The sequence below is a fragment of the Dendropsophus ebraccatus genome, chromosome 7 (genome assembly GCF_027789765.1).
Source record: "Dendropsophus ebraccatus isolate aDenEbr1 chromosome 7, aDenEbr1.pat, whole genome shotgun sequence".
NCBI lineage: Eukaryota > Metazoa > Chordata > Amphibia > Anura > Hylidae > Dendropsophus > Dendropsophus ebraccatus.
In genome coordinates, this window is record NC_091460.1 from 143,905,872 (window position 1) to 143,933,774 (window position 27,903).

Genomic DNA, 27,903 nt, shown 5'->3' on the forward strand with positions numbered 1-27,903 from the left:
AGCTGCAGTTTGTCCTGCAGGAAGTGTAGTATTGTCTCCAGTCTGAAGAGCAGGAGAGGTTTTCTATGGGGATTTGCTGCTGTTCTGGACAGTTCCTGACATGGACAGAGGTGGCAGCAGAGAGCGCTGTGTCAGACTGGGGAGAATACACCACTTACTGCAGGACATACATCAGCTGATCAGTACTGGAAAAGTAGAGATTTTTTAACAGAAGTAAATGACAAATCTTTTGTCAGTTTTGCTCTTTGTATAATTTCTCACTTCACCCATTCACATCACGTTTTCCGGCAGATCACTAGGATAAGTTGGGATAATCCAACGTATACTGCAATGCACCCACAAAATACCCATTGACTTTAGTGGAATGAACCTGTTCTGATAGTGACCATTTACTATGTTTAGACTATTAAAGCCAATGTGCATGTTGATGGTTTACTGTGGTATCTGTCAGAATACCTTTCCTCAGTGTATGTCGGTGACGTACTATGTAACAGGATGTGAATGGCGCCATATTCAAAGCAAAGTATGTCAATATTTAGTTAATAACTTTATAGTACTCACCCTGTGTAAATGTTCTTGCTGTTCCGTTGCCATGTACCATGTTGATAATACTGCCATGCTTTGGGGCGTCCGTGATTCGATATTTCAGCAATTTATTAGGGCTATCTCGATCTTCTGCTTTCAGCGATTTGCTAGTAATAAGAAAGCCAAGATGTCCGGACGCAAGGACCCTTAACGTTGCAGCTCCTTTGTTGACAGCAATTTGAGGAACACCATTATCCAGTGAATTTATCCTAATTTTTATCATTTGGGGTTTTCGGGTCTCAAATGTAATATCAGGGTATACGTAAAAGTCAGTGTGTGTCCCATCGGTGACAGTGAATGAGAAGCTATCTTCGATGGATTCACTCCCGTCATGCTTATAACTGATCAGATTCTCATTCAGATCCTGCTTGGTGAAGGTCGTAGTCGGATGACTATTGTTATACAGAATGTTCCCGTGCACCGGTACTTGAGTGATTGTGAATCGCAGTAAATGGTCGGGGGTGTCCATATCTTCTGCACTTAACTCAAAGGGGGTAATTAATTTGTTTTCTCCTTCATTTGCCAAGAGGTTATGGATGGAAAGAACTGGCTTCTTATTGTCCACGTCAGTTATGGATATCCTGAATGTACGAAACACAGGGTTGTAGCCGTCTGTAACTTCAAACTCAAAGCTGTCCATCTTCATCTCATCCTCCGAGGTGTGAATATAATAGATTTTATTCCCGGCCAGTTGGAGTTGGGTGAAGGTTGTGACAGGGGTTCCAGGCTGGTCGGTACACTCAAGATGTCCACGACTCGGGGCTCTGGTGATGCTAAACCTTAAATTCTCATCCGGACTGTTTATGTCACTCGTACTTAGAAGGTCTGTGGTCAGTGTTACCCTTCCCCCCTCTTTTAACATTACTCCTTTGTTAATGACATCTGGGAATGCTATATCGAGGCTACCAATGCTAACGTAGAAGTATCTGTCAATGAACGGGTTCAGTCCATCTGTAATATCGAATTTAATAAGGTCACGTATACCTTCTTGGCCTATGTGGGTATACTGGATAAGTTCTTTGTTTATTTCCTTTTGCGTAAAGTTCATTCCCACTGTGATGTTCCCTTGGACTGTTCCATCGGGGTTGAGGCGTTGCAGGAGCCCCTGGCTTGGGCCAAACCGAATCACGTAAGTTAGAGACTCATCATCAGAATCTAAATCGGTGGCTTTGAGCACCTTGTTTGTAATTAGTTTCGTTTCTCCTATTTCTATCTCCAGACCATCGTTTATTGCCATCCTCGGTGTCTCATCATCTACAGGAATAACCATTACCAGGATTTTCTTCTCTACGCTGTGCTCCCCATCAGTCAGAACAATGGTAAAACTGTCTTCCTTTGTCTCGGAGTCATCATGTTCATACACAATGCTAGAGCTCTCCTTTATGTCTTCCAAGGTAAAGTTGGAGATGAGAGAGGAGCTTTGCTGCACAATGACTCTACCGTGTCGTGGGGGGTTGGTAATGATGAAGAGAAGCTCGTCTGCAGGTTGATCGGCATCGGCAGCGTTAAGGATGGGGGTATCAATCACGAGGCTCATACCTTCCATAACAATAAACTCACGAGTGAAAATTTCTGGTTTCTCATCATTGGTGGGAATGATGACAATAGGAAAGAAGAGAGGCTGAGAAGAACTGATACCATCTGAGCAGCGGAAAGTAAACCTGTCTTCTATTGGCTCTACTTCTTGGTGGATACTTTGAACGTAATGTATGTGGCCAAGACGGATATCTCTTATAGTGAACGCACTAATTGGAATCCCAGACCTGGACTTTTCCGATCCTGGAGCAGGGGAAATATTTTCTATATATCCAGACGTGGGCTGGACAATAATTGTACACAATATTTCATCTTTTGGGGTATCAACGTCTTCTGCATCAAGGTTTAGGGGCATTAACCCATTTTTACCACCTTCTAATACAGAAAATTGATCTCCCAATTTGACTATAGGGGCTTCACTATCCACTGGTAAAATAGTGACGTGTACTTTCACGCCCTGCACTTTGTTCCCTCCTATTACCCACTCATCTGAAAGATCTGAAATGGTTAAGTTAAAGAAATCCTGCTGCTTGTGAAGTCCTATCTCTCCTGAAGTGTGTGCATACATGACATCTCCATTAAGAAGCTCTTGCTGAGTGAATCTCTCAGCCGGAACACCATTTACCAAGATTTCCCCTTTTCTAGGACTTTCCTCAACAATAAAGGTAAGCCTTAGGTCATCTGTGTCGGGATCAGTGCCTTGGATAACATTGGTAGTGATCTCGGTTTCCCCCCTCTCTAGGACTTCTAAGGAAGATCCCAAAAGACCACCTGGAAGCATTAATCTTGGGGCCTCATCATCCACTGGCTTAACATGTATTTTTATAGTAACAGGGACTTCATGGATACCATCACTGACTATCAAAGAGAAGGAATCGCTGTTAGATTCATCCCCGTTATGGATATAAGACAGATGCCCCAGTTCTATGTTAAAAAGTCCAAACGACTCTCCCAATGCCATTGGTTCACCTTGGTACTGGACCTGACCATGTATTGGAGCTTGAGCAAGGCTGAACATAATGTTCTCTCTGTCAGTGTCCTGATCTGTTGCATCAAGTTCAGTTTTCGTGAATATAAAAGAACCCCTCTCCTCCACAGTAAGCCCTGTATTGATGATTTCCGGGGGCTTGTTATCCACAGGTTGCAAAAATATAGTAAAAGTGCCGAGCACGGAATTACCTGAGGCGTCTTCCACTGTTAAGTTAAACTGCAAAACTTTGGCAACAATCCCCAGTTCCTTTTCTGGAGGCCTGTAGGAAATCTTGTGATGATTGACTTGGGCTTGAGTAAAAGAGGTGACCTGCACATCTGGCAGGTCGCTTAACACAATGTGACCAGTTTGGACTGGGTGGTTGGGGTCAGTGTCCATTGGATGGCTGTGTATGGTGTACTTGAGATGTCTATCATCTGTGTCCATATCCGTATAGCGCAGGTGCTTTCTCTTGAAAGGGGTCACCTCATATTCCTTGACAGTCATGTGTAAAGTTGTCCCTTGGAACAATTCGGGAGGAATGTCGTCTACAGGTTCTACCCGCACAGTAAAAACCTGAAGTCCAGAATGGTTGGGTGGATCATTATCATCCAGCACCTTGAACAGCACCCGGTCTAGCACTGGTTCAGCACTGTGTGGCCCCACGTGCCTATAGTAGAGTTTTCCATCCAGAATGTCCTTTTGGTACCACTCGCTTACCACCCTTTCATACAGTTCTTCCTCAGGAAGGTGTTTCCATTCCTCACCTTCAGCAGGGGTCTCGGGTTGTCTGAGCACTATTTCTCCCAAGTGACTAAATGGTTCTTGTAACACAAAAAGAATGGTGGAATCTTCTGAATCGATATCTGTGGCACTGAGCATGAAGGGGGAGATAAGAGCCAGGCTTTTCTCTGCCAGGCTGAGTCCAGTGTTGGCATTGAGAACGGGTGGTTCATCATCTGTAGGGAACACTGTGATGGGATAGAGTAGCTCCACCTGGTGTTTTCCATCTTCTAGTCTGAGAATCAGATTATCACTGTAAGTATCACTACCATCATGCTGGTAAACGACAAGTCCAGAGTGCAGCTCTTGGGGAGTAAAGGTGAAGCCACTTCCACCACTGTTCGCAGTATTGGACTCATGTGTCAAGACTAGATGTCCATGTTTGAGTCCACCTATCACGCTCACTTTCACCTCCTCTAGATTATCCTCATCACTGAGCACAAGATTGTTCATTCCAGATCCTGGACCAGACAGGGGTCTTGACTGACCCTCCAGAAGCCACAATCCAGCGTTGCGAGTAGCAAGGGGAGCAAATGTGTTCATGGGTTTCACAACAATCATGAAGGCAAAAGTTTCGGAGGAGGCTCCTTCTGTGTCTATCACTTGCATCTCCAGCTGCAGAATCCTCTCCAGCCAGGACTCACTGGATGGGGGTTGGTAGGCTATCCTAAGCTCGGTTAAGTCTTTTTGGTAAAAGGAAGTTATGGGCAAGTTCTGGTCATCAGTGCTTACCAGGTAGCCAGAAGTTTCTGAATCAAGGAGGCTTGTCAGGTTAAAGATAAGATCCCCAGGGTCAGACTCCAAATCCTCTGCTGCTAGCATCTCTGGGGTCAGGGCTGTCAGTACAAACTGGTCCACCTCCATCATGAGCATAGATACAAAGCTGGGGTGAGGAGGGGTGTTCTCAACCCCCTCCTTGATTCTGACAGTCAGGTGGAAGTGTTCTTGCCTTGTCGCCCCATTTGGACCAGTCAAATCCACTCGCATGGGCAGGTAATCTCTGTTTGGAGAGTTATGAGGGGCTGTGTGCAGGTAATAGAAGCCAGAACTGGTAAAAGTATGACAGTCAATGCCCTGCTGGGGGCTGGTGGTAACATTAACTAAGTGTCCATACCTTGGTAGCCCACCTGTGCCAAGAAGTGGGGTTATTCTGCACGACTCCTTAGCAGGGTCAAAGGAGAAACCTAAGACTTTTTTATCAATTGGAACACTGGCTCCATGGATCTTCTCCACCACCAGAGGTAAATTGCGAGTGACTATATCCAGTTGCTGGAAGATGACCTCCACCTCCAGGACAAATGGCACGATCAAGGTCTCTGTAGGAGAATCGTATCTAAGCTGCAGCTTCACCCTGTCCCGTGGTGGGCTGCGGGAGCCCAGGTGGGTGTATCGCACTTCTCCTTGTCCAAAGTCACATGGAAACTTTTTAGGGGTCAGTGCTCCAGGTCTCTGGGACAGGGGGTCATTGTCCAGCACGGTCACTACACACTTGTCTCCAGGCTGCACTTGTAGGACCAGATCCTCCACTGGATCCACAAACACCGAACGTCCAAAAGGCACTCGGACTCCTTGGTTGTTGACTACAATATGTTCTGCCTGCAGTGATCGGGATTCAGGCTGAGCTTGTCCCCAGGTGAGTAAAGTCATTATGAAGCAGACAAGATGCAGAGGATGAGGGTTGTAATTCTGCATCCTCCAACCCATGTTCTTAGCCTTGTGCAGGGCTGCAGGAGACCACCCCGGATATGGAGAGCCCACCAGTCCAGGAGCAGGGCTGCAGGAGACCACCCCAGCTATGGAGAGCCCACCAGTCCAGGTGCAGGGCTGCAGGAGACCACCGCAGCTATGGAGAGCCCACCAGTCCAGGAGCAGGGCTGCAGGAGACCACCCCAGCTATGGAGAGCCCACCAGTCCAGGAGCAGGGCTGCAGGAGACCACCCCAGCTATGGAGAGCCCACCAGTCCAGGAGCAGGGCTGCAGGAGACCACCCCAGCTATGGAGAGCCCACCAGTCCAGGAGCAGGGCTGCAGGAGACCACCCCAGCTATGGAGAGCCCACCAGTCCAGGAGCAGGGCTGCAGGAGACCACCCCAGCTATGGAGAGCCCACCAGTCCAGGAGCAGGGCTGCAGGAGACCACCCCTGCTATGGAGAGCCCACCAGTCCAGGTGCTGGGCAGGGAATGGAGCTGGGATTGCAGGTGATATCAGGACACAGAGATGAGAAGAAGTGTGAGCTGGGACAGAGCAGTGTGCAGGTAATATCCCAGCTGGGAGGGGCTGCTGCCTGGTATCTCCATGAAGCCCTCCCTGCCCCCTCCCAGTACTCGCCCACTGATAATGTGCAGCGTGCAGCCCCTCTCCCTGACCTGCTCCTCTGGTTCATGCTGCCCCCTGTGCTGGTAATATGAGAACTATAGATCTGTGTCTATATACAGAATAGGAGCAGCAGCATCACCGAAACAATCTCCTATCTATCTATCTATCTATCTATCTATCTATCTATCTATCTCCTATCTCCTATCTATCTATTATCTATCTATCTCCTATCTATATATCTATCTCCTATCTATCTCCTATCTATCTCCTATCTATCTCCTATCTATCTCCTATCTATCTATCTATCTATCTATCTATCTATCTATCTATCTATCTATCTAGAGACAGGAGAAAGCCACACATCCAAAGTTGCATGAAGCGGGTGCTATACGGAGTCAGTCCCCTGGCTTGGGGATCCCCACACATATATCCAGATATTCCTCAGCACGCCAGCATAGGTGGTAAAAAACGTGATTTATTCCATAAAGTACAAAAGATACAAAAGATGCGACGTTTCGACCTCCTCACGAGGTCATTATCAAGCATGCTTGATAATGACCTCGTGAGGAGGTCGAAACGTCGCATCTTTTGTATCTTTTGTACTTTATGGAATAAATCACGTTTTTTACCACCTATGCTGGCGTGCTGAGGAATATCTGGATATATCTATCTATCTATCTATCTATCTATCTATCTATCTATCTATCTATCTCCTATCTATCTATCTATCTATCTATCTATCTCCTATCTATTTATCTCTTATCTATCTATCTATCTATCTATCTATCTATCTATCTATCTATCTATCTCCTATCTATCTATCTATCTCCTATCTATTTATCTCTTATCTATCTATCTATCTATCTATCTATCTATCTATCTATCTATCTATCTATCTATCTCCTATCTATCTCCTATCTATCTATCTCCTATCTATCTATCTATCTATCTATCTATCTCCTATCTATCTATCTATCTATCTATCTATCTATCTCCTATCTATCTATCTATCTATCTATCTATCTATCTATCTATCTATCTATCTATCTATCTCCTATCTATCTATCTATCTATCTCCTATCTATTTATCTCTTATCTATCTATCTATCTATCTATCTATCTATCTATCTATCTATCTATCTATCTCCTATCTATCTCCTATCTATCTATCTCCTATCTCCTATCTATCTATCTATCTATCTATCTATCTATCTATCTATCTATCTATCTCCTATCTATTTATCTCTTATCTATCTATCTATCTATCTATCTATCTATCTATCTATCTATCTATCTATCTATCTATCTATCTAACCTTTTTAGATTTCTAGCAAATGGTAAATTACAGATGTGTGTTGTGTGTTATATAGCTACCCCCTGGTCCATGTCCCTGCACTTATATCATTACAGACCTCACCCTACTAGCCTCAGTGGGATGACACCTTTTCCTTGGCTGACTCCAGAGAGCAATAGCCGGACTATGCAAACTGACTGAGCAATGAATAAGAATGCCTGGTGCCAATTATTCTGCCAGATCATGTACCTTCAGCTTGATTCTTAGCTGACACCAGAGAGCAATAGCTGAGTAATAGAAGCTTACACTGGAAGTTTTTCCTTCATGTGTTCATGTAATTCTAAAAGCAACAAATATATAACAGCAAAACAGCAAAATGATTGTGACAAATGTATTAATCCTATATAAGTCAATGGGACTTTTTACTAGCTGTGTCCTCTCTTATTATTATTATTATTATTATTATTATTATTATTATTATTATTATTTTGCCCAGATCTTCTCTTCCAGGAGACTAAGGGCCCTATTCCACCGGACGATTATTGTTCGCATAATCGTTAACGATTAACGATCTCAAACGACCGCTATTGCAAAAGACCTGAAAACATTCACTCATTTCCATGGAGCGATAATCGTTACTTATGATCGTATTTGCGATTCTTTTCTCTTCGCTATTTCTTCGCTATTGCGTTCGTATCTATTGCGAACGACTGAACAACGTCTTGTTCAATGCGAACGATTTGCGAACGTTTTGCGAACGAGCAACAATGAAAATAGGTCCAGGTCTTATAAAGCGATCAACGATTTAACGATAATCTGAACGATAATCGTCCGGTGGAATATTACACGGAGCGATTTTTAACGATTAACGACTAGCGATAAACGATCGCAAACGAGATTGTTGATCGTTAACCTGAAATCGTTTCCCATATTACACAGAACGATAATCGTTAGTTACGCTCGTTACTACGTTAGTTATTGCGATCGTTACCAAGATCATTTACTCCATCTGATCCCGGCAAAACAATGAACAATGTGCAATTAATCTGAACGATTAGTGAAAAAATACGGAACTTGAGCGAACGAATGTGGAATTACAGCGAACGATTAACGATAATTTTAGGTTCAGATCAAAATCAACAATCAACGACTTACGAAGGATTTTTCAATCATTGCCTGCAATAACACAGAACGATTATTGTTCAAATTCAAACGCTATAATGATTTGTCGCACGATAATCGTCCCGTTAAAGTTGCTGTCTCTGACACTCGGGGGCGGCCAGCATCAACCTCCTCTCTGGATTCCTATTTACAAGGAGTCTGGATACAAGGAAAGGAGACCTAGATGGCTGGAAAGCAGGTGGATCTTTCAGATGTGACAGATGTGGCACTGTGTCAGGCTGGAAAGAATACATCACTTCCTGTAGGACATACAGCAGCTGATAAGTATTGGAAGACTGGATATTTTTAAATAAAAGTAAATTACAAATCTATATAACTTTCTGAAACCAGTTGATTTGAAAGAAAAATTTATTTCACTGGAGTTCCCCTTAAAATTCATTCCTATGGCTAAGTGCAGCATCAGGTTTGATTTACTCACTATGTACATACGCATCTCTTTTTTTTTTTGTTTCCTATCTTTTTCAATCAATGAGGATGTTACTCCTGATAAAACTGTCAAAAACTTTCCAATGAATTACATTATACAGACAAAATGGACGGTTTTTGCTTGTTTGCCAACATTTTTAAATCATCAAACGCAGCGTGATCCGGTCCTGGGTTACATGGAGACTCCTATATCATTATACAGCAGGAAGGACATCATTAGGATGAGGGATGAGACTGGGCTTGTGCTCTCTTCTAGTGACTGGCAGGATATAGAGGAGAGCTGGCACTGTTGCACTTAGCAGCCTTGTTATTATTGGTAATAGTCGTCTCATCCTCCTAGGAGAGGACAGGACCAGCAATCATTTTATTAAAGGGAATGCGTCTCTTGTTCTTTGATTCTAATCTGTTTCTATTTTCTAACTGTAATTTTGTTTTAATTTCACTATTTGTACATTGTTATGGGGGCGGCCATATTGCCTGGGCTGTCCTTAACAGCATTTAGTAACATGCTTCACAGCAAGACTCATGGACATAGATGACAATAGACAGACTCTGTCCCCTTGAGATGAATGTGAGACATTACTGAGCGCGCTCTGTGACCTGTGAAGAGGTCATTCCCCAGGGATCTGCTATTGTCTCCTCTATCTACTGGTGTCACATGACACTGCAATGCTGTACAGATCACTTTACAGTAGCCTCCTCTTATCTTCACAGACACAACAGGAAGTCTCAGCTTAGTTTTAACCCCAGTGGCGAGAATGAGAACTGCAAGATATCAGGATTATTTTATTTCGTCTAAATGAGACAAAAATCAGCCAATGATTGTGTCATCGGCTGATCATGTCTTTAGATCCGGACCTTAAATCACTGGCCGACGGCTAACGACTGAATAAACTGTTATATATCACCTCTCCACGCTCCCAGTCTTCTCCTGTTCTCTGCTTCCTCTCCCTGTAACTTCAGAGTGACCTGACAGGCTGCTCAGCCAATCACTGGTCGCCATCAGCCTGACTAATAGGACACTAACACAAGGGAAAATTGTAATAGAAATGACACAAACAGGAGATGAAGGAATAAATACGAACTCAACATGAAAGTATAAAGGGAACAAGAGGAATTTTTATTTTTAATTTACCATTTGCAGGGATTCTAGAAAATCTGTGTTTCAATTCATTTATTGATTAACCCTTTGAGGACCAGGACCAAAATGACCCAGTGGACCGCGCAAATTTTGATCTTAGTGTTTCCGTTTTTCCCTCCTCCCCTTCTAAGAGCTCTAACACTCTCAGTTTTCTATCTACAGGCCATGTAAGGGCTTATTTGTTACAGGAATAGTTGTACTGTGTAATGGCGTCATTCATTTTACCATAACACGTATGACGGAATCCCAAATATATTATTTATGAAGATATAAATAGGTGAAATCGTAAAAAAGAATGCAATATGGTAACGTTTGGGGGGTTCCTGTGTCTACGTAATGCACTATATAGTAAAAGCAACATTATATTATTATTCTCTAGGTCCGAACACAACCATATGCAGGTTACACAGGTTCTCTAATGTTATATATATATTTTTTTTAAATGAAATCCTTTTTTTTTTGGCAATTAATTATAAATAAAATGGGCCTATTGTGACGCTTATAACGGTTTTATTTTTTCAACTACGGGGCTGTATGGGGTGTCATTTTTTCCGCCATGATCTCTAGTTTTTATTAATACCATATTTGTGAAGATCGGACGTTTTGATCACTTTTTTATTAATTTTTTTTTATATATAATGTAACATAAAATCGGTAATCCGGTTTTTCCCCTCTTTTCGTGTACGCCGTTTACCGCTCGCAATAACGCTTGTTATATTTTAATAGATAGGACAATTACGCACGCTAAGGTATATTATATGTTTATTTGTTTATTTATTTTTATGTGTTTTATTTATATAATGGGAAAGGGGGGTGATTTCAACTTTTATTGGGGGAGGGGCTTTGGGATAGTGTAACAGTGTTTTTAACTTTTTTTTTTTTTACACATTTGAAGTCCCTTTGGGGGAGACTTGTACATACAGTACTTTGATTTTTACACTGATCATTGCTATGCCATAGGCATAGCATTGATCAGTGTTATCGGCGATCTGCTCATTGAGCCTGCCTGTGCAGGCTCAGTGACCAGAGCGCCGATCGGACCGCACGGAGGCAGGTGAGAGACCTCCGGCGGTCCGTTTTACCGATCGGGACCCCCGCAGTCACACTGCGGGGGTCCCGATCGGTAAGTGACAGGGGACTCCCCCTGTCACTTACACTTAAACGCCGCGGTCGCGCCACGATCGCGGCGTTTAAGGAGTTAATGACACGCGGCAGCGCGATCGCTGCAGCGTGTCATTACCGGTGAGGTCCCGGCTGCTGATTGCAGCCGGCCCCCACCTGCTATGAAGCGCGCTCTGCTCCGGAGCACGCTTCATAGCGGGAGAAACACCCAGGGTGTATAGTTACGCCCTAGGTCGTCTGGGGACAGACTTCCATGGCGTAACTATACGCCCTGGGTCGTCTAAGGGTTAATAATAATAATAATAATAATAATAATAAATGATAATGATAAAATCTGAGTTTTAAAACACAGTAAATTCACTGTTTCTTCAGTTTCTTTGAAGGGGTACTCCAGTGGAAAAAAAATCTTTCACTTACTTGGTGCCAGAGATTTGTAATTTACTTCTATTTAAAAATCTCTAGTCTTCCAGTACTTATCAGCTGCTGTATGTCCTGCAGGTAAGTACTGGAAGACTTGAGAATTTTTAATAGAAGTACATGTACAAATCTCTGTCACCTTCTGACACCAGTTGATTTGAAAAACAAAAATGAAAAAAATAAAAATAAAAATAAAAAAAATAAATGGTGAACTAGCACTTTAAGGGTACATTCACACTTACCGCTGCGCTGCGGATCCGGTACATGTGAACGTACCCTTAAAGGGCTAGTTCACTTTTTTTTTTTTTTCAAATTGACTGGTGTCAGAAGGTGACAGATATTTGTAATTTACTTCTATTAAATGTGAACGTACCCTAACTCAATTAGTAGTGCTATAAAAAGTCACACTATACATGTGTATTGAATCCATTGCAGGTTCTTGAACATGGCTGCGCTGGTGCATATTCTTACGCTGGATTATTTTATTTGTATGCACCGCTGCAATAAACAATTGGTTGCATGGATGCATTTACCCTTTAAATCAGGAGCGCAGCAGCAGCGGCGGCAATAATATCTGCTCATATACGGCATATATTGTAAATGCTGGCCCGGCATAGAGTGTATAACAGGAACGGGCAGGCAGAAACTTCTATCCTTGATATTATTACAAGTAACAGGCCCAGCAGATGATACACATGTAATTAATAAGAAATGACTACCTTACATTTCCAAGAAGCCGACATATGAAAAAGCTCCTTTGATTGTCTGATAGATTAGAACAGGAGCCTTGTTATGAAAGCATAATAGCTCTCCAGATCAAACAGCATCTTCACACAGCTACACGGCCATTACACAGACTCCCGACTTTTAAGGCTTCTACCTCAAAGCTTTTATTGTATTCCCCCTGATCTGTGTGTATAGAGCGGCCAGGAGAGGATGCGCCGCTGAAGTGCTGCAGTTACACGAGGAATTGGAGTTTACCTTTGCCCTTCTTCTGTGTATGGCCAGTGTCACCTTCTAAAACTAAGATGGGGAACCTTCAGCCCCCCAGCTGTTGCAAAACTACAATTCCCATCATGCCTGGACAGCCGAAGGCTGTCCAGGCATGATGGGAGTTGTAGTTTTGCAACAGCTGGAGGGCCGAAGGTTCCCCATCCCTGTTCTAAAAGACCAGTAAATATACTCCCTCCCCCATGCCCCCCCCTCAATTCGACACAGAATTAACACACAGAAGAGCCACAGGTTACAAAACTATAACTCCCATTATGCCTTGCTGACAGTTCATGATGAGGGTTGTAGTACTGGAACCGGAAGAGCCACAGGCTGCAAAAATACAACTGCCATTATGAGCTGTCAACAGGGCTTGATGGGGGTTGTAATTCTGCAACTCCTGGAGAAGTACAGGTTGCTCAACTACAACTCCCATCACGTCCTGCTGACCATACTGGAGGTTGTAGTTCTGGAACCTGGAGAGCCACAGGCTGCAAAACTACAACCCCCAACATGAACTGTCAGCAAGACATCATGGTGGTTGCAGTTCTGCAGCCTGAAGAGCCACCGAGCTTGAATAAGGTTGTAGTTCTGGAACTTGGAGAGCTACAGTCTGCAGAACTACAATTCCCATCATGGACTGTCAACAGGACATGATGGAGGTTGTAGTTCAGCAACCCCTGGAGGACTACAGGTCACGCAACTACAACTCCCATCATGGCCTTGCTGGAGGTTGTCGTTCTGAAACCTGGAGAGACACAGGCTGCAAAACTACTACTACTGCCATCATGGACTGTGACCAGGACATGATGGTAATCTCCTGCTGTGTTCTGATTCTCTAACCTCTTCTTACTTTATACACTAATTTATTATTTATTTGCCTGTTTATTTATAATGCACTCACATGTTCTGCGATACAGTGTGTGAATATAAACATATACATCCAAAACACCAGGAACTGTAGAATGTTATTGCTCACAGAAATGAATAAGACACAATAGGATAGCATAGCTCTGTAAGTTACCGCTCCCACAGATAAATTCCTGTTATGTGTCTGTTGATTTTCATTGCAATAAATGCTTTGCCTGCAGTTGTAGGGTTGGACACTAGAGGTCGCCATGGAGCTCTCTCTCTTTCCAGTCTTGGTATTTGTTGGATAATTTATTACAATACAGTACAGGAATATATTGTTTCATTCGAATGGAAATTTCTATACAATATTTTTCTATGTCAGCAGCCGATATTTTACCAGATTACCAGATATTTATTCAGAAATAAAAAGGATTTCTTTTCGCAGTATAATATCCCAGCATGTCCGCCAGTCTCTGTGCTGCAATTTCACCCTGTCTCTTTTTTTGAGTAGTTTTTTTTTTAAACTTATGGTGGGATCTGCCGGCTGTATTTTACCTTCCACTGTTAGGTGCGTTAGGACGAGACACTTGGTACCTTTCATATATCTGTCTGTGCTTCCAGGATGTAGGAAAATGCTTTTATTTCCCCGTGCAAAGTGTCAAAGAGGCCAAAGCTCCTGAACTGCTCCAAGCTGACATGGTTCCTCGCTCCTCCAATTCCTGATCCCACTTGTGGCTTAGCTTCCAGCTGATCGACATGAAAACATCGATAGGGATGGGAGGGGGAGTGAGGAGACATTTCATCTTGCAGCACTTCAGGAGCTTGGAAAAGGCTCTTTGACACTTTGCACAGACAAATATATGACAGGTACCATGTGCCTCCTTGCCCTAACAGCTTCCTGTGCCAGACGCTTGTCATATGAAATGCACTTTACTGTGTCCTGGGCAAATCCTTTAGTAATAAATATATATATTTCCAGGGTCTTATGGATGCATAGTAAGACCCCAAAGACTTCTATACCATCAGTTACTATCAGTGCTTAGTAATGTTTTTATAATTGTTTTCTTAGACATTAAAGGGGTAGTGCGGCGCTCAGAATAACACACATTAGAAAGTTATACAACTTTGTAATGTTATGTCTGTGAATGGCCCCCTTCCCCGTGTCCCCCCACCCCCGCCCGTGTACCCGGAAGTGTGGTGCATTATACATTACCTGATCCGTGTCGAGGGCCGTCCGCCATCTTGTGCCAAACGTCATCTTCGGACGGAGGGCCGAATCCCTGCCGCCCGTCCCCCCTCCGCCGCGTCACAACTGTGCTCAGCCGCGATTGGCTGAGCACAGTTATGCTCAGCCAATCGCGGCTGAGCATCGGATGACGCTGCAGAGGGCGGCCGGCATTCGGGACAGTCGGAGCTGTTCGCCGTCCGCCCGAAGAAGTCGTCACTCGCTGAAGGTCGGAGACGGGTGTCGGCACGTGACAGGTATGTATAGCGCACCACACTTCCGGGTACACGGGTGGGGGTGGTGGGACACGGGGAAGGGGGCCATTCACGGACATAACATACATTACAAAGTTATATAACTTTGTAATGTGTGTTAGTCTGTGAATCATTCTTTACCACCGCACTATCCCTTTAATACATCCTTTAAAAAGATAGATTTTACACTTAAAGGGGCACTCCAGCAACCGTTTTCTTTCAAATGAACTGGTTTCAGAAAGTTATACAGACTTGTAATTTACTTCTATTTAAAAAAGATAAGTCTTCCAGTACTTATCAGCTGCTGTATGTCCTGCAGGAAGTGGTGTATTCTTTCCAGCCTGACACAGCGCTCCCTGCTGCCACCTCTGTCCATGCCAGGAACTGTCCACAACAGGAGAGGTTTTCTATGGGGATTTGCTGCTGTTCTGGACAGTTCCTGACATGGACAGAGGTGGCAGCAGAGAGCACTGTGTCAGACAGGAAAGAATACACCACTTCCTGCAGGATATACAGCAGCTGATAAGTATGGGAAGACTGGAGATTTTTAAAATAGAAGTAAATTACAAATCTATATAACTTTCTGAAACCAGTTGATTTGAAAGAGAAAGATTTTTGCTTTTATGAAAGCAATTACACCAATTATGCTTCACCTTCCCTATCACTGTCTCCAGTGACACTTGGCCTGTGCCAGTCCGACTCATTGCTCATATTGGTTTTATAGTCACTTTCCTCTCTTTATAGATGTATCCTACTGAAATGCACTTTGTGTCGCTTTATGACTTTTTTTGTTCTTTTTCTATTGTTATAGACATTATTATCTTGGATCCAAAAAGTGTGAGACATTATACATAATAACCATAAGATATCAGAGGGTTACAATGTACTAATTAACACTTAACAAGAAGTCTGGGTGCGGTGACCCACAGGGGGCGCTATAATGTGCACAACAGCTAAGCAACGGGTTGTCATTGCCGGTAACTGTTGTTAGAGGATGCAGAAATAAAGGTTCTCGTCTTACATTTATGGCTTCGTGTTGCTCCTTCCTTTACCCATTGTTTGGAATCTGTCTCGGTAAACTAATGTTTATGTGAATATAATCTGTTAAATTAGAAAATCCACTTTTTTTAATTTTATTTATTATTATTATTATTATTTTTATAGTTTTATGCACTATAAATGGTATGATGACTTTTCTCTACAGGACAATATAGTCGAATTGGAAGCTTTTGCATTTATATCATAGTTTACTACTTTTGCACAAAGTAAACATATTTTATGGAGGAAAAAAAATATTATTATTTCATTACGTTCCAAGCCGTAATCTTTTAAAAATGTTTTTATTGTAAGGCAAGTTGTAGTTTTATATAGTGCAGCATAAGCTATTATAATAGTGATGTAGAGGTCCTTGTGCCTCATGTTACCTGTCTTAGTTTATGTGGCAGGGTTTTCAGCCATACTAATTCCTATTACATTGCTGAAATGATTTTCTGCGGCTGGCTTCACACTGCCTTAAAATCTGGGGAAAATTTGTGGATTTGTGGATATTTTAAAGGGGTACCACAATGATGTTTTTTGTTTTCTTTCAAAACAACTGGTTTCAGAAACTTATGCTGCGTTTGCACGGAGCGATAATTTGCCCAATCGATCATTTAACGGTTTTGAAGCAACGATTTGGTTTTTATAACGATCAGCGTTTAGACGAATAAATCGTTAGAAAAATGGTTAGAAAATTCGTAAGAAAAATTAGTGTGATCGCTTAAGCCCATCACACACATAGGGGGAATCTTTGAAAGACTGTTTACACGGAGCGATCTGCGAATTTTTAGCGAACGACGAACAACGATTTGAGAACATGTTGAAAGATCAAAATGAACGACTTCTCGCTCGTCGCTTGATCGTTTGCTGTGTTTACACGGAACGATTATCGCTCAAATGCCATCGTTTGAATGATAATCGTTCCGTGTGAACGCAGCATTAGATTGATTTTTAATTTACTTCTATCTAAAATTCTTAAGCCTCCTAGTACTTACCAGCTGCTATATGTCCTGCAGGAAGTGGTGTATTCTCTCCAGTCTGACACAGTGCTCTCTGTTGCCACCTCTGTTCATGTCAGGAACTGTCCAGAGCAGGAGAGGTTTTCTATGGGGATTTGCTGCTGCTCTAGAGGTGGCAGCAGAGAGCACTGTGTCAGACTGGAGAGAATACACCACTTCCTGCAGGACATACAGCAGCTGATAAGTATGAAAAAACTTGAGATTTTTAAACAGAAGTAAATTACAAATCTATATAACTTTCTGAAACCAGTTGATTTAAAAATAAAAAAAGATTTTTGCCATAACTCTCCTCAGTTCCATCCTTAGATTTCCCCCATGAGACTCATATTAATGAACTTGATGTGATTGCTGAAAGAAAAATGAGAGGAAAACTTTTGAAAATGGCCGAGACAGTGGGAAAAAGCGAGAAATTACTGGGAAGTGGGGAAGTGACGAAATATGGAGCAATTACCGGGAAAAGAGATGAAAGGAGGAAAGAGAAGACGGTGAGACTGCAGAACGTCCGCTCCGTCCCTGAGATCTCCGCGTAATTCTTCATAAAAGATGGACGCACAGCGAGGAGCAAGCCTCATCTCAGATTTAATGTGTTGACAGAGTAAGGGCCCCTGCATACGGCTGAGCTGTCGCCACCCATCATGTATGGACGGACATCAGCTCCTGCCGATATGAATTACACAATTGTCTTCACTCTAGGAATGCAAAGATCAGCGGAGGTTCTTATCCTGGAATACTCCCATAAAGGGATACTTCGGCAAAAATGTCTTTCTTTTAAATCAACTGATGTCAGAAATTTATATAGATTTGTAATTTACTTCTATTCAAAAATCTCTAGTCTTCCGGTACTTATCAGCTGCTGTATGTCCTGCAGGAAGTGGTGTATTCTCTCCAGTCTGACACAGTGCTCTCTGCTGCCACCTCTGTCCAGAGCATCAGCAAATCCCCATAGAAAACCTCTCCTGCTCTGGACAGTTCCTGACATGGACAGAGGTGGCAGCAGAGAGCACTGTGTCAGACTGGAGAGAATACACCACTTCCTGCAGGACATACAGCAGCTGATAAGTACTGCAAGACTGGAGAGAATACACCACTTAAATAGAAGTCATTTTGTTTTTGCGACATGATCTCCAGTTTTTACCAGTGCCATTTTCACGTTTATGGGACGTTTTGATCGCACTTTATTATTTTTTTCCCCCTGATATATAATGTAACAAAAAAAAAATCAGCAATTCTGGTGCTTTTTTTTCTATTTTCTTTTACCCCGTTCATCTTACAGGAACAATATTGTTATATTTTAATAGATAGGACAGTTACGCACGTTACGATATATAATATGTTTATTTTTAGGTGTTTTATATATAAAATGGAAAAGGGGTCATTTAGACTTTCATTGGGGGAGGGGCTACGGCATGGTTTTTTCTTAACTTTTCTGAATTTTTTTTTAATTTACATTTTTTAAATACCCCCCCTAGAGGACTATAACATTCACATACTGGTACATTACATTACATGTACATTATCTGACATGGACAGAGGTGGCAGCAGAGAGCACTGTGTCAGACTGCAGAAACTACACCACTTCCTGCAGGACATACAGCAGCTGATAAGTACTGGAATATTGTAAATATTTCAATAGAAGTAAACTTCAAATTTATATAACGTTTTGACACCAGTTGATTTAAAAGAAAGAGATTTTGGCCGGAGTACCCCTTTAATAATATATTTTTAAATAAGCAATAAGCCCTTGATATGTGATATAACCAATACGTACTGAATAGTTATAGGTAGCCCGCGCCTGGTATAGGTGTACATGACAAAACACGCTCCTGGCGGTATCTGTCTCTGTGTTTTATGACAGGTTGTAGAGCAGTGGGATTTTTGCGGTAATAACCTTGCACACTGACCTGCTTAATGGTGTGATACAAGTGCACACACATCTGTAATAATGACGGGTCTGTGAGTTATGGGCAGGCCCACATGCAGGTACAGGGGTCAAGGAGTCTGGAAATCAAGTGAGGAAGCTGCTGATGTACAGATACGACCACAGAACATCAGTCTGTCAGTAACGCTGACCCGGGTGACGGCCGTATGAGCTGACAGCTTCTATGGGAAGGCCACAACCTGGATTTGTTTATGATAATAAGATCAATGGGAGTCAGTGTTACATTAGAAGAGACCGGAATGTATGTTATACCCAGGATTATACACTACGGACTGGGGCTCGGCAGAAATTGGACAATTATTACATGATTTTATTAAAGGGCTAGTTTACAAAAAAAAAAGGTATCTCAAATCAACTGGTGCCAAAAAGTGCCAGAGATTTGTAATTGATTTTATTCCAAAATCGTAAGTCTTCCAGTACTTATCAGCTGCTGTATGTCCTGCAGGAAGTGGTGTATTCTCTCCAGTCTAACACAGCGCTCTCTGCTGCCACCTCTGTCCGTGCCAGGAACTGTCCAGAGCAGCAGCAAATTCCCATAGAAAACCTCTCCTGCTCTGGACAGTTCCTGACATGGACAGAGGTGGCAGCAGAGAGCGCTGTGTCAGACTGGGCTTTTTTCGCCGTCCTTTCACCATTTTTACTGTTAAATTCAATAGACTTTTCAATTAAAGACAAAGGGTGATCAGTCCACCTGACCTAAAATAATGCATCGACAGAGTCCACTGCACCGACCGGCGGCCAAACAGCCAAATGACAGACGTAATTTTTTCTTTCAAAAATGGAGAGGAAGAAACGTCTGTCTTTGCTAATTTTTGGATTGTTAGTTTTCATTTTATTACATGATATATTCTATACAAGTAGAGATGATGGAAAAGAATAATCCTTCTCTCTGATGTCAAGCAAATACGTGTCTCTGTTTTGGGTGGTAATGTATAGATAATAGTGTATAGATAATAGTGTATAGATAATAGTGTATAGATAATAGTGTATAGATAATAGTGTATAGATAATAATGTATAGATAATAGTGTATAGATAATAGTGTATAGATAATAGTGTATAGATAATAGTGTATAGATAATAATGTATAGATAATAATGTATAGATAATAGTGTATAGATAATAATGTATAGATAATAATGTATAGATAATAGTGTATAGATAATAATGTATAGATAATAGTGTATAGATAATAGTGTATAGATAATAGTGTATAGATAATAGTGTATAGATAATAATGTATAGATAATAGTGTATAGATAATAGTGTATAGATAATAATGTATAGATAATAGTGTATAGATAATAGTGTATAGATAATAGTGTATAGATAATAATGTATAGATAATAGTGTATAGATAATAGTGTATAGATAATAGTGTATAGATAATAGTGTATAGATAATAGTGTATAGATAATAGTGTATAATGTATAGATAATAATGTATAGATAATAATGTATAGATAATAGTGTATAGATAATAGTGTATAGATAATAATGTATAGATAATAGTGTATAGATAATAGTGTATAGATAATAGTGTATAGATAATAGTGTATAGATAATAGTGTATAATGTATAGATAATAATGTATAGATAATAATGTATAGATAATAGTGTATAGATAATAGTGTATAGATAATAGTGTATAGATAATAGTGTATAATGTATAGATAATAATGTATAGATAATAGTGTATAGATAATAGTGTATAGATAATAATGTATAGATAATAATGTATAGATAATAGTGTATAGATAATAATGTATAGATAATAGTGTACAGATAATAGTGTATAGATAATAGTGTATAGATAATAATGTATAGATAATAATGTACAGATAATAGTGTATAGATAATAATGTATAGATAATAATGTATAGATAATAGTGTATAGATAATAATGTATAGATAATAATGTATAGATAATAGTGTATAGATAATAGTGTATAGATAATAATGTATAGATAATAATGTACAGATAATAGTGTATAGATAATAGTGTATAGATAATAATGTATAGATAATAATGTATAGATAATAGTGTATAGATAATAATAGTGTATAGATAATAGTGTATAGATAATAGTGTATAGATAATAATGTATAGATAATAATGTATAGATAATAGTGTATAGATAATAGTGTATAGATAATAGTGTATAGATAATAATGTATAGATAATAGTGTATAGATAATAGTGTATAGATAATAATGTATAGATAATAATGTATAGATAATAGTGTATAGATAATAATGTATAGATAATAGTGTATAGATAATAGTGTATAGATAATAATGTATAGATAATAATGTATAGATAATAATGTATAGATAATAGTGTATAGATAATAGTGTATAGATAATAATGTATAGATAATAATGTACAGATAATAGTGTATAGATAATAATGTATAGATAATAGTGTATAGATAATAGTGTATAGATAATAATAGTGTATAGATAATAGTGTATAGATAATAGTGTATAGATAATAATAGTGTATAGATAATAGTGTATAGATAATAGTGTATAGATAATAATGTATAGATAATAATGTACAGATAATAGTGTATAGATAATAATGTATAGATAATAGTGTATAGATAATAATGTATAGATAATAGTGTATAGATAATAGTGTATAGATAATAATGTATAGATAATAATGTATAGATAATAATGTATAGATAATAGTGTATAGATAATAGTGTATAGATAATAATGTATAGATAATAGTGTATAGATAATAGTGTATAGATAATAGTGAATAGATAATAAAACCTTAATCAAGGAAAATTATGGATAAAATAAAGACATGAAAATTGTTAAATAGAGTCAAATATAAAATATATACTGTATGTGATATGTCTAACATGGGGGTAAGGATCCAAAATGCCTTATTGCCAGGGGGCAGATTCTGCCTCTGTAGCGACTTTGTTCCCTTACATTGCACTTATCTATAGTATTGTACAAGTCGTCCATCTATACAGTATTGTTGGCATTTACAGGACTTTCCATTAGGAGTTGGTTATTTATGAAGCATTTTGACCTTTACCTGTCGGTTAATGTCTGAAGCTAAAATGTGACATCTCAGTCTGGGTGGTGAATAGCCCCCAGCAAGGAGACCGAGGTATTTCCAGATGGACACCAAGAATATACTATATATCTCAATGACATTTAAAAAAAAAAAAAAAAAAAACTGGCACTGAGATTGTATTTTCTTAACCTTTGTCTTTCTTTCACATGTTGACCCAGGTTATAGGTTTGTATAGTTGGATAAAACTAATATTTGGGATGACCATAAAAGTTTATACTGCATAAATTCTTATATATTTTGATACTTGTAATTTGTATATTTAAATTAAATACTTAAATAATTTGATCAGGTATAATGCTTTATAATGCAGGAAGAGATGAGTGAACCTTTCAAAAGTTCTATGAACTTTAACAAACTGCACTAGAACACACAAACGCCTGCAGGTTGTTAGCGCTTTTCATGTCTTCATTTCCTTGGAGTCCTTCTTCTCCATTCCTGTCCCAGCATCTTCCACAGTATTGACCTGCTCAGCCAATCACAGGTTGATTAGGACGGGACAGCACCGAGGCCTGTGATTGGCCTTCACCACAAAGAATGTGTTTATTTTCAGGGTTTTTTTTTCTTTTACATGAATGGCGCCATCCTCCCGAACCCCTCTGATCCTTGCAGAGAGTTCGGTTCAGTAGCAGACCAAACTGTTTGCAAAGTTTGGAATGAATCTGGGCTTGGGTGGCTTGGTTTGCTCATCTCTAAATGCAGGTATGACAGTATGTTCTTGGAGTCAAATTGACGGCCGTCCAAAAAGACATCGATAAAACGACCATGAAAAAAAAAAATCTTAATCTGTTTCTGGCTTTTGCATCAATAACTGCAACCTGACTGTGTGACGGACGCTGGACGGCAATTAAATGGTTAGGCTGCATACACATTGCGTTTTTGCTGTCTGTTTAACATATATGTTTTATGGGGAAAAAAAAAACACGAATGCATCCCTAGGGAGTCCTGGAAAACATGGCTATGTTAACACAACGTAAGAGACCGGACGCTCCGTGACCCGCCCGGGTCACGGAATGGCCGGTCTCTGAAAAGATCTTCCTGGCAGGTACTGCAGCCGCAGAGTTCTGATGTACACGCCTGCATCAGAACTCCCCACTGCACACTATGGAGCGTGCGGCTGGAGCCGCTCACTCCATAGTGTGCACTGACAGGGTTTTCTGTGGCTGCTATTCATTAAATAGTGGCCGCAGAAAACTGACATGTCAGTTTGCTACGGCGCCGTGAGAGATAGTGTATACTATGTGTATACGCTCCGGCCAGGATTCCATGGAACACAGGGCAACGTATCTTTTCGTAAAAAGTACAACCGCTGTTGTCGATTGCAACAACGGCCGTACGTTTATGAAAAGATACGTTGTGTGAACATAGCCATAGAATGTAACCATGTTTTCCTGGAAGCCCTAGGGCACCATTCACCTTCTCCAGCCACCAGGGTTTAAATGCCGATCGTTCGGGTTCGGACAAACCTGAACATTCCACAAGTTTGCTCATCACTAGACGAGAGTAATATAATCTGGGTTCTCTACAGATGTTACAACAGATTTTGCACAGTCTCTTTAGTTACTCTGGGTAACATGTAAAACATCTTTTTTAAAGCGGCCACCACTGAATCTGTACATAATAGAGTTTTAGGTATTCCATTATTCCATTGCTTCCCTCCGCACCATCCAGTAAAGTGCGCAAAAATTACTAATCCGTATAGGTTAGCGCTGGCCAACGACTCCAACAATTGTAAGCAGATAAAATGGTGCATTTATAAGAAATATTTTATACTTTTTATCTGCTTCTGATTGTTGGAGTTTTTGTTTAGCATCTTGTTTAGACTACTCTAGTTGGCTTTGCTGATGTATGGAGATGATGCAAATAATGTCTCCTGGGGGTCGGGTTGCCAAGTCAATAGACAAGCTAACCCGGCCTGCAGAGATGAGATCACATGTCCTGTGACTACAAAGGGAGGGGGAAGCTGAGCGTGGTCAGAGTGGACACAGAGTAGAGGATTTTAAACATCCACAGTGGATAAGAATGAGAAAAAAAAACAGGGAAAGGGTGCAAGAAAGGTTATACATGTATATTAGACATAGGGTGGTATTGGGAAGGGGAATTGTTTAGAATATTGTTTTTGTTACCCGGATAATCCCTTTAACTTTTTACTGGAACATCAGCATCTTGCTGTTCTGAAGACTTGATACCCATTTGGGTGATGCACAAAGCCCAAGGGGCTTAAAGGTGAACACCCTAATAGCATTCTGCCGACTAATCGGACTTGTCTGTGCGGTATTACATGATGGCTTCCTCTATTTCTCTCCATTGTATAAGGGGCCTATTACACAGAGCGATAACCGGCCGAATCGGCCGATTATTGCTCCGTGGAATAGAGAGAACGATCAGCCGATGATCGTGTCATCGGCTGATTGTTCATTTAGGTTCAAACCTAAAATCATCAGTCGCCACCCGCACATCGCTACGTTGAATAGCAGGCATGGCGGGCAGCCAACAATTTCACAAACATCATACATTACCTGTCCAGGCACAGGTCTTCTCCTTCTCTCCCGGTCCCGCACGGCAGCATCAGCTTCAGAGCGGCCTGACTGAGCTGACAGATCACTCAGCCAATCACTGGCCAGGACCGCCGCGGCCAGTGATTGGCTGAGCGTTCTGTCAGTTCAGTCAGGGCGCTCTGAAGCTGATGCTGCCGCGCGGGAGCGGGAGAGAAGGAGAAGACCTGTGCCTGGACAGGTAATGTATGAAACAAGGGCTGCAAGGACATCGGTAACGATGTCCCTGCAGCCCTCGCTAACGATTGTCGGGCCGTGGAATAGGCCCAGTAAACGAGCGTTGATCTAGCAGATCGGCGCTCGTTTACATAATTGATTGGGCCCTGCGTGGCCCGTGGAATAGGACCCCAAGCCAAGGTTCGGAAAGCTAAGTGATGGCTCTTTGTCTCAATTGGATCATTTATGGCCTGTAACCTGGAGACCCTTACTGCTTAGCACCTCCAGCCGACATCTGTATCTCTTCTGGTAAAGAAGTTCAAAGTAACCTAACATTTCCTGATGCTTCACACCACAAAAGAATGATAACAGCTTTACTCTGTCAACAGCACGGCCGCAGCAAGAGGGGAACGGCCACCTGAGGGAAGAGGGACCATGTCGTTACTTGCCAAACATTCCTTCAAGCTGAGAAAGAAGAGCTCATCCTTAGTGTAAATCTGCTCCATTCCCCCCAGTACAATTACCGTCTCATCTGACCTTCCCCTGAGCCGTGCGGGCAATAAAACGGCCATTTCATGAGACAGCATGCAACTATTCAGATTTCTTTTTTTTTTCTTTTTTCTGTGTCTGTTTGAGACAAAAGTCTTCTATTGTATAGCGAGGAGCACTCACATAGTTGAGTGTCTGGAATCCGCTCCGACTTCAAAAAGGTGCCATGTTTTATGAGCTGGGAGGCAGCGCAGTAACCGTATAGACTAATATTAGATGGAAGCCACATCAGCTGTTAGGGAAGATTATCGCAGCAGCTGGAAGATGGGACGTCTGGAGAAATGGCCAGAGTTTAGGAAGCAGCCGTGTTGGGGTCCTAAGATACAGTGCCAAGTCGTGTTGGTGAAACTAAAACTGGAGGGAATCGCTGCCAATGAGATCAAAATTGATTTCTGGACAAGGAATGGAAATAAAATATAACTTTTATTATGATATTTAAAAAACTGACAAAAAAATCATACAAATAGTAAAAAGCGACTGATAAACTGGTGGACACCACTATATCCTGATAATACACCAGTACAGGGGCGTAACTATTCATAGATTCATGGGGCCCCATGGCAAAAAAATAGTATGGGCCCCATAATTCCTTGTGTCTAGGAGGTGGTGTATGCTCCCCCCTGCCCCTGTATGGCGCAGCTCTTCAGAATGGCTCTTCCATTCATGGCACAGGCATTCATAGCAGATCGTTACCTTCTGTTCCACGGGACGATTATTGGCCATAAAGGACGATATGGCCGATAATCGTTTCGTTGAAATAGGGCCTTAAGAGTGACTCAAAGAACGTCTCTCTTAAGACCTGGGACGGGTTCTGGAAGTGTTGCTTTGCTAAGTATCGTCCTGGGGTGTTCCGTGATCACCGTCCTGCGGGGGGGATTGAGTGGCTTGTTGTCAGAGCCGTGGCGTGTCTGGAGTGGGGGGAAGGAATAGGTATATTGTCAACGATCAGCTAGTACCATGAAGGCAAGCCACGCTCTGCCTCACGGGCCCTATAGCAGCTGTGTGGTCTGCCTCCATGATAGTTACGCCACTGCACCACTGGTGAATACACAATCTTAAAACTGCAGAACCAAATCACACAGGTATAGTCCTGGTTATTATACCCAATGCCTGGGACTCCCTAGTGATTAGAGATGAGCGAACCGTCAGACGTTTGGTCCGACGGCATCTTCGCTCCATTACTATGCCTGTGATCCCGGGTGCATAGTTGAGCTCCCGGGAATCTGCGGGATTTCCAGGGATTGTATCTTGAATTCCCTGGAAGATCCTGCCCGCAGATTCCCGGGAGCGCAGGCATAGTAATGGAGTGAGCGGCTTTCAGACTGAAAGTCCGAACGTTCCGCTCATCTCTACTAGTGATATGTAGGATATTTACCATATATATGATATACATATCGCTATGGACTTCCGAGCGTTAGATATAATAATGGGGACCATACCTGTGGAATTTGGTCGTGCAGTTTTAGGATTGTGTATTCACCACTGGTATATTATCAGGACATAGTGGTGTCCACTGGTTTATCAGTCTGATCCAGGTTTAGTGAAGTTGCTTTTAGGTGATTTGTCAGTTTTTTAAATATCAGAACCTAAATTGAACACTATCCACACAAGGAGGATCAGCAGAATCCAATCTCAGGGATAAACCTGTTATTCAAACTTAGGGTATGTTCATACTGAGTAAATCAGGAGGAATGCCACTGCGCGCATTCATTGCCACAAGTCAATTCTTTGAGTGGAGAGTGGTGGCAGCGAAGACGCGCGAGCTCTCCCATAGACAGGCTATGGCACACTGAGGCAGACGTTATTCCGCGGCGGAGAGTTCCTCCACGGAATTCCACCTGATTTACTCAGTGTGAACAGGGGTTCTCCAAGAAAGCACAACTAACATGGTTGAATTTATTTGTAGCCGTAACTCGTGGTGTACATAGTCCCCAGACTCTTATTTTAAGAGTCTTCTACTCAAGACAACAAAGAAAGTGTTTGCTCCCTGTAAAGTCTAGTACACAATGAAGCAATGTGTGAATGGAGTCTATATGGCAGCATACAGAGTCTCTGCTGGATGGTATTACAGACATATAGCAGGCATTCTGTGAGTGTCCATGCTTCTGGCTCTATAATATGGGATGCGTTTCACCATGTCAGAATTTTTTCCACATAATAATTAGAGATGAGCGAACCTGGAGCATGCTCGAGTCGATCCAAACCCGAACTTTCAGCATTTGATTAGCGGTGGCTGCTGAAGTTGGATAAAGCCCTAAGGCTATGTGGCAAACATGGATATAGTCATTGGCTGTATCCATCTTTTCCAGACAACCTTAGAGCTTTATCCAAGTTCAGCAGCCCCAGCTAATCAAATGGCGATCGTTCGGGTTCGTATGGACTCAAACTCGAACCCGATTCGCTCATCTCTAATAATAATGCTACTTTGTTTCACTTGATGTAGGATGTTTAGCTGAACA

At 41.5% G+C, this 27,903-nt stretch overlaps 1 protein-coding gene across 1 annotated transcript in view; it reads right to left on the bottom strand.

Moving 5' to 3' along the window:
• FREM3 (FRAS1 related extracellular matrix 3) overlaps positions 1–5,521 on the bottom strand; it is a 58,613-nt gene extending 53,092 nt beyond the window's left edge. Inside the window, exon 1 of the mRNA XM_069976863.1 lies at positions 562–5,521. Within this exon, the coding sequence (XP_069832964.1) occupies positions 562–5,521 (4,960 nt within the window). The remainder of the gene's footprint in view (positions 1–561) is intronic.
• Between the last annotated feature and the right edge of the window lie 22,382 nt (positions 5,522–27,903).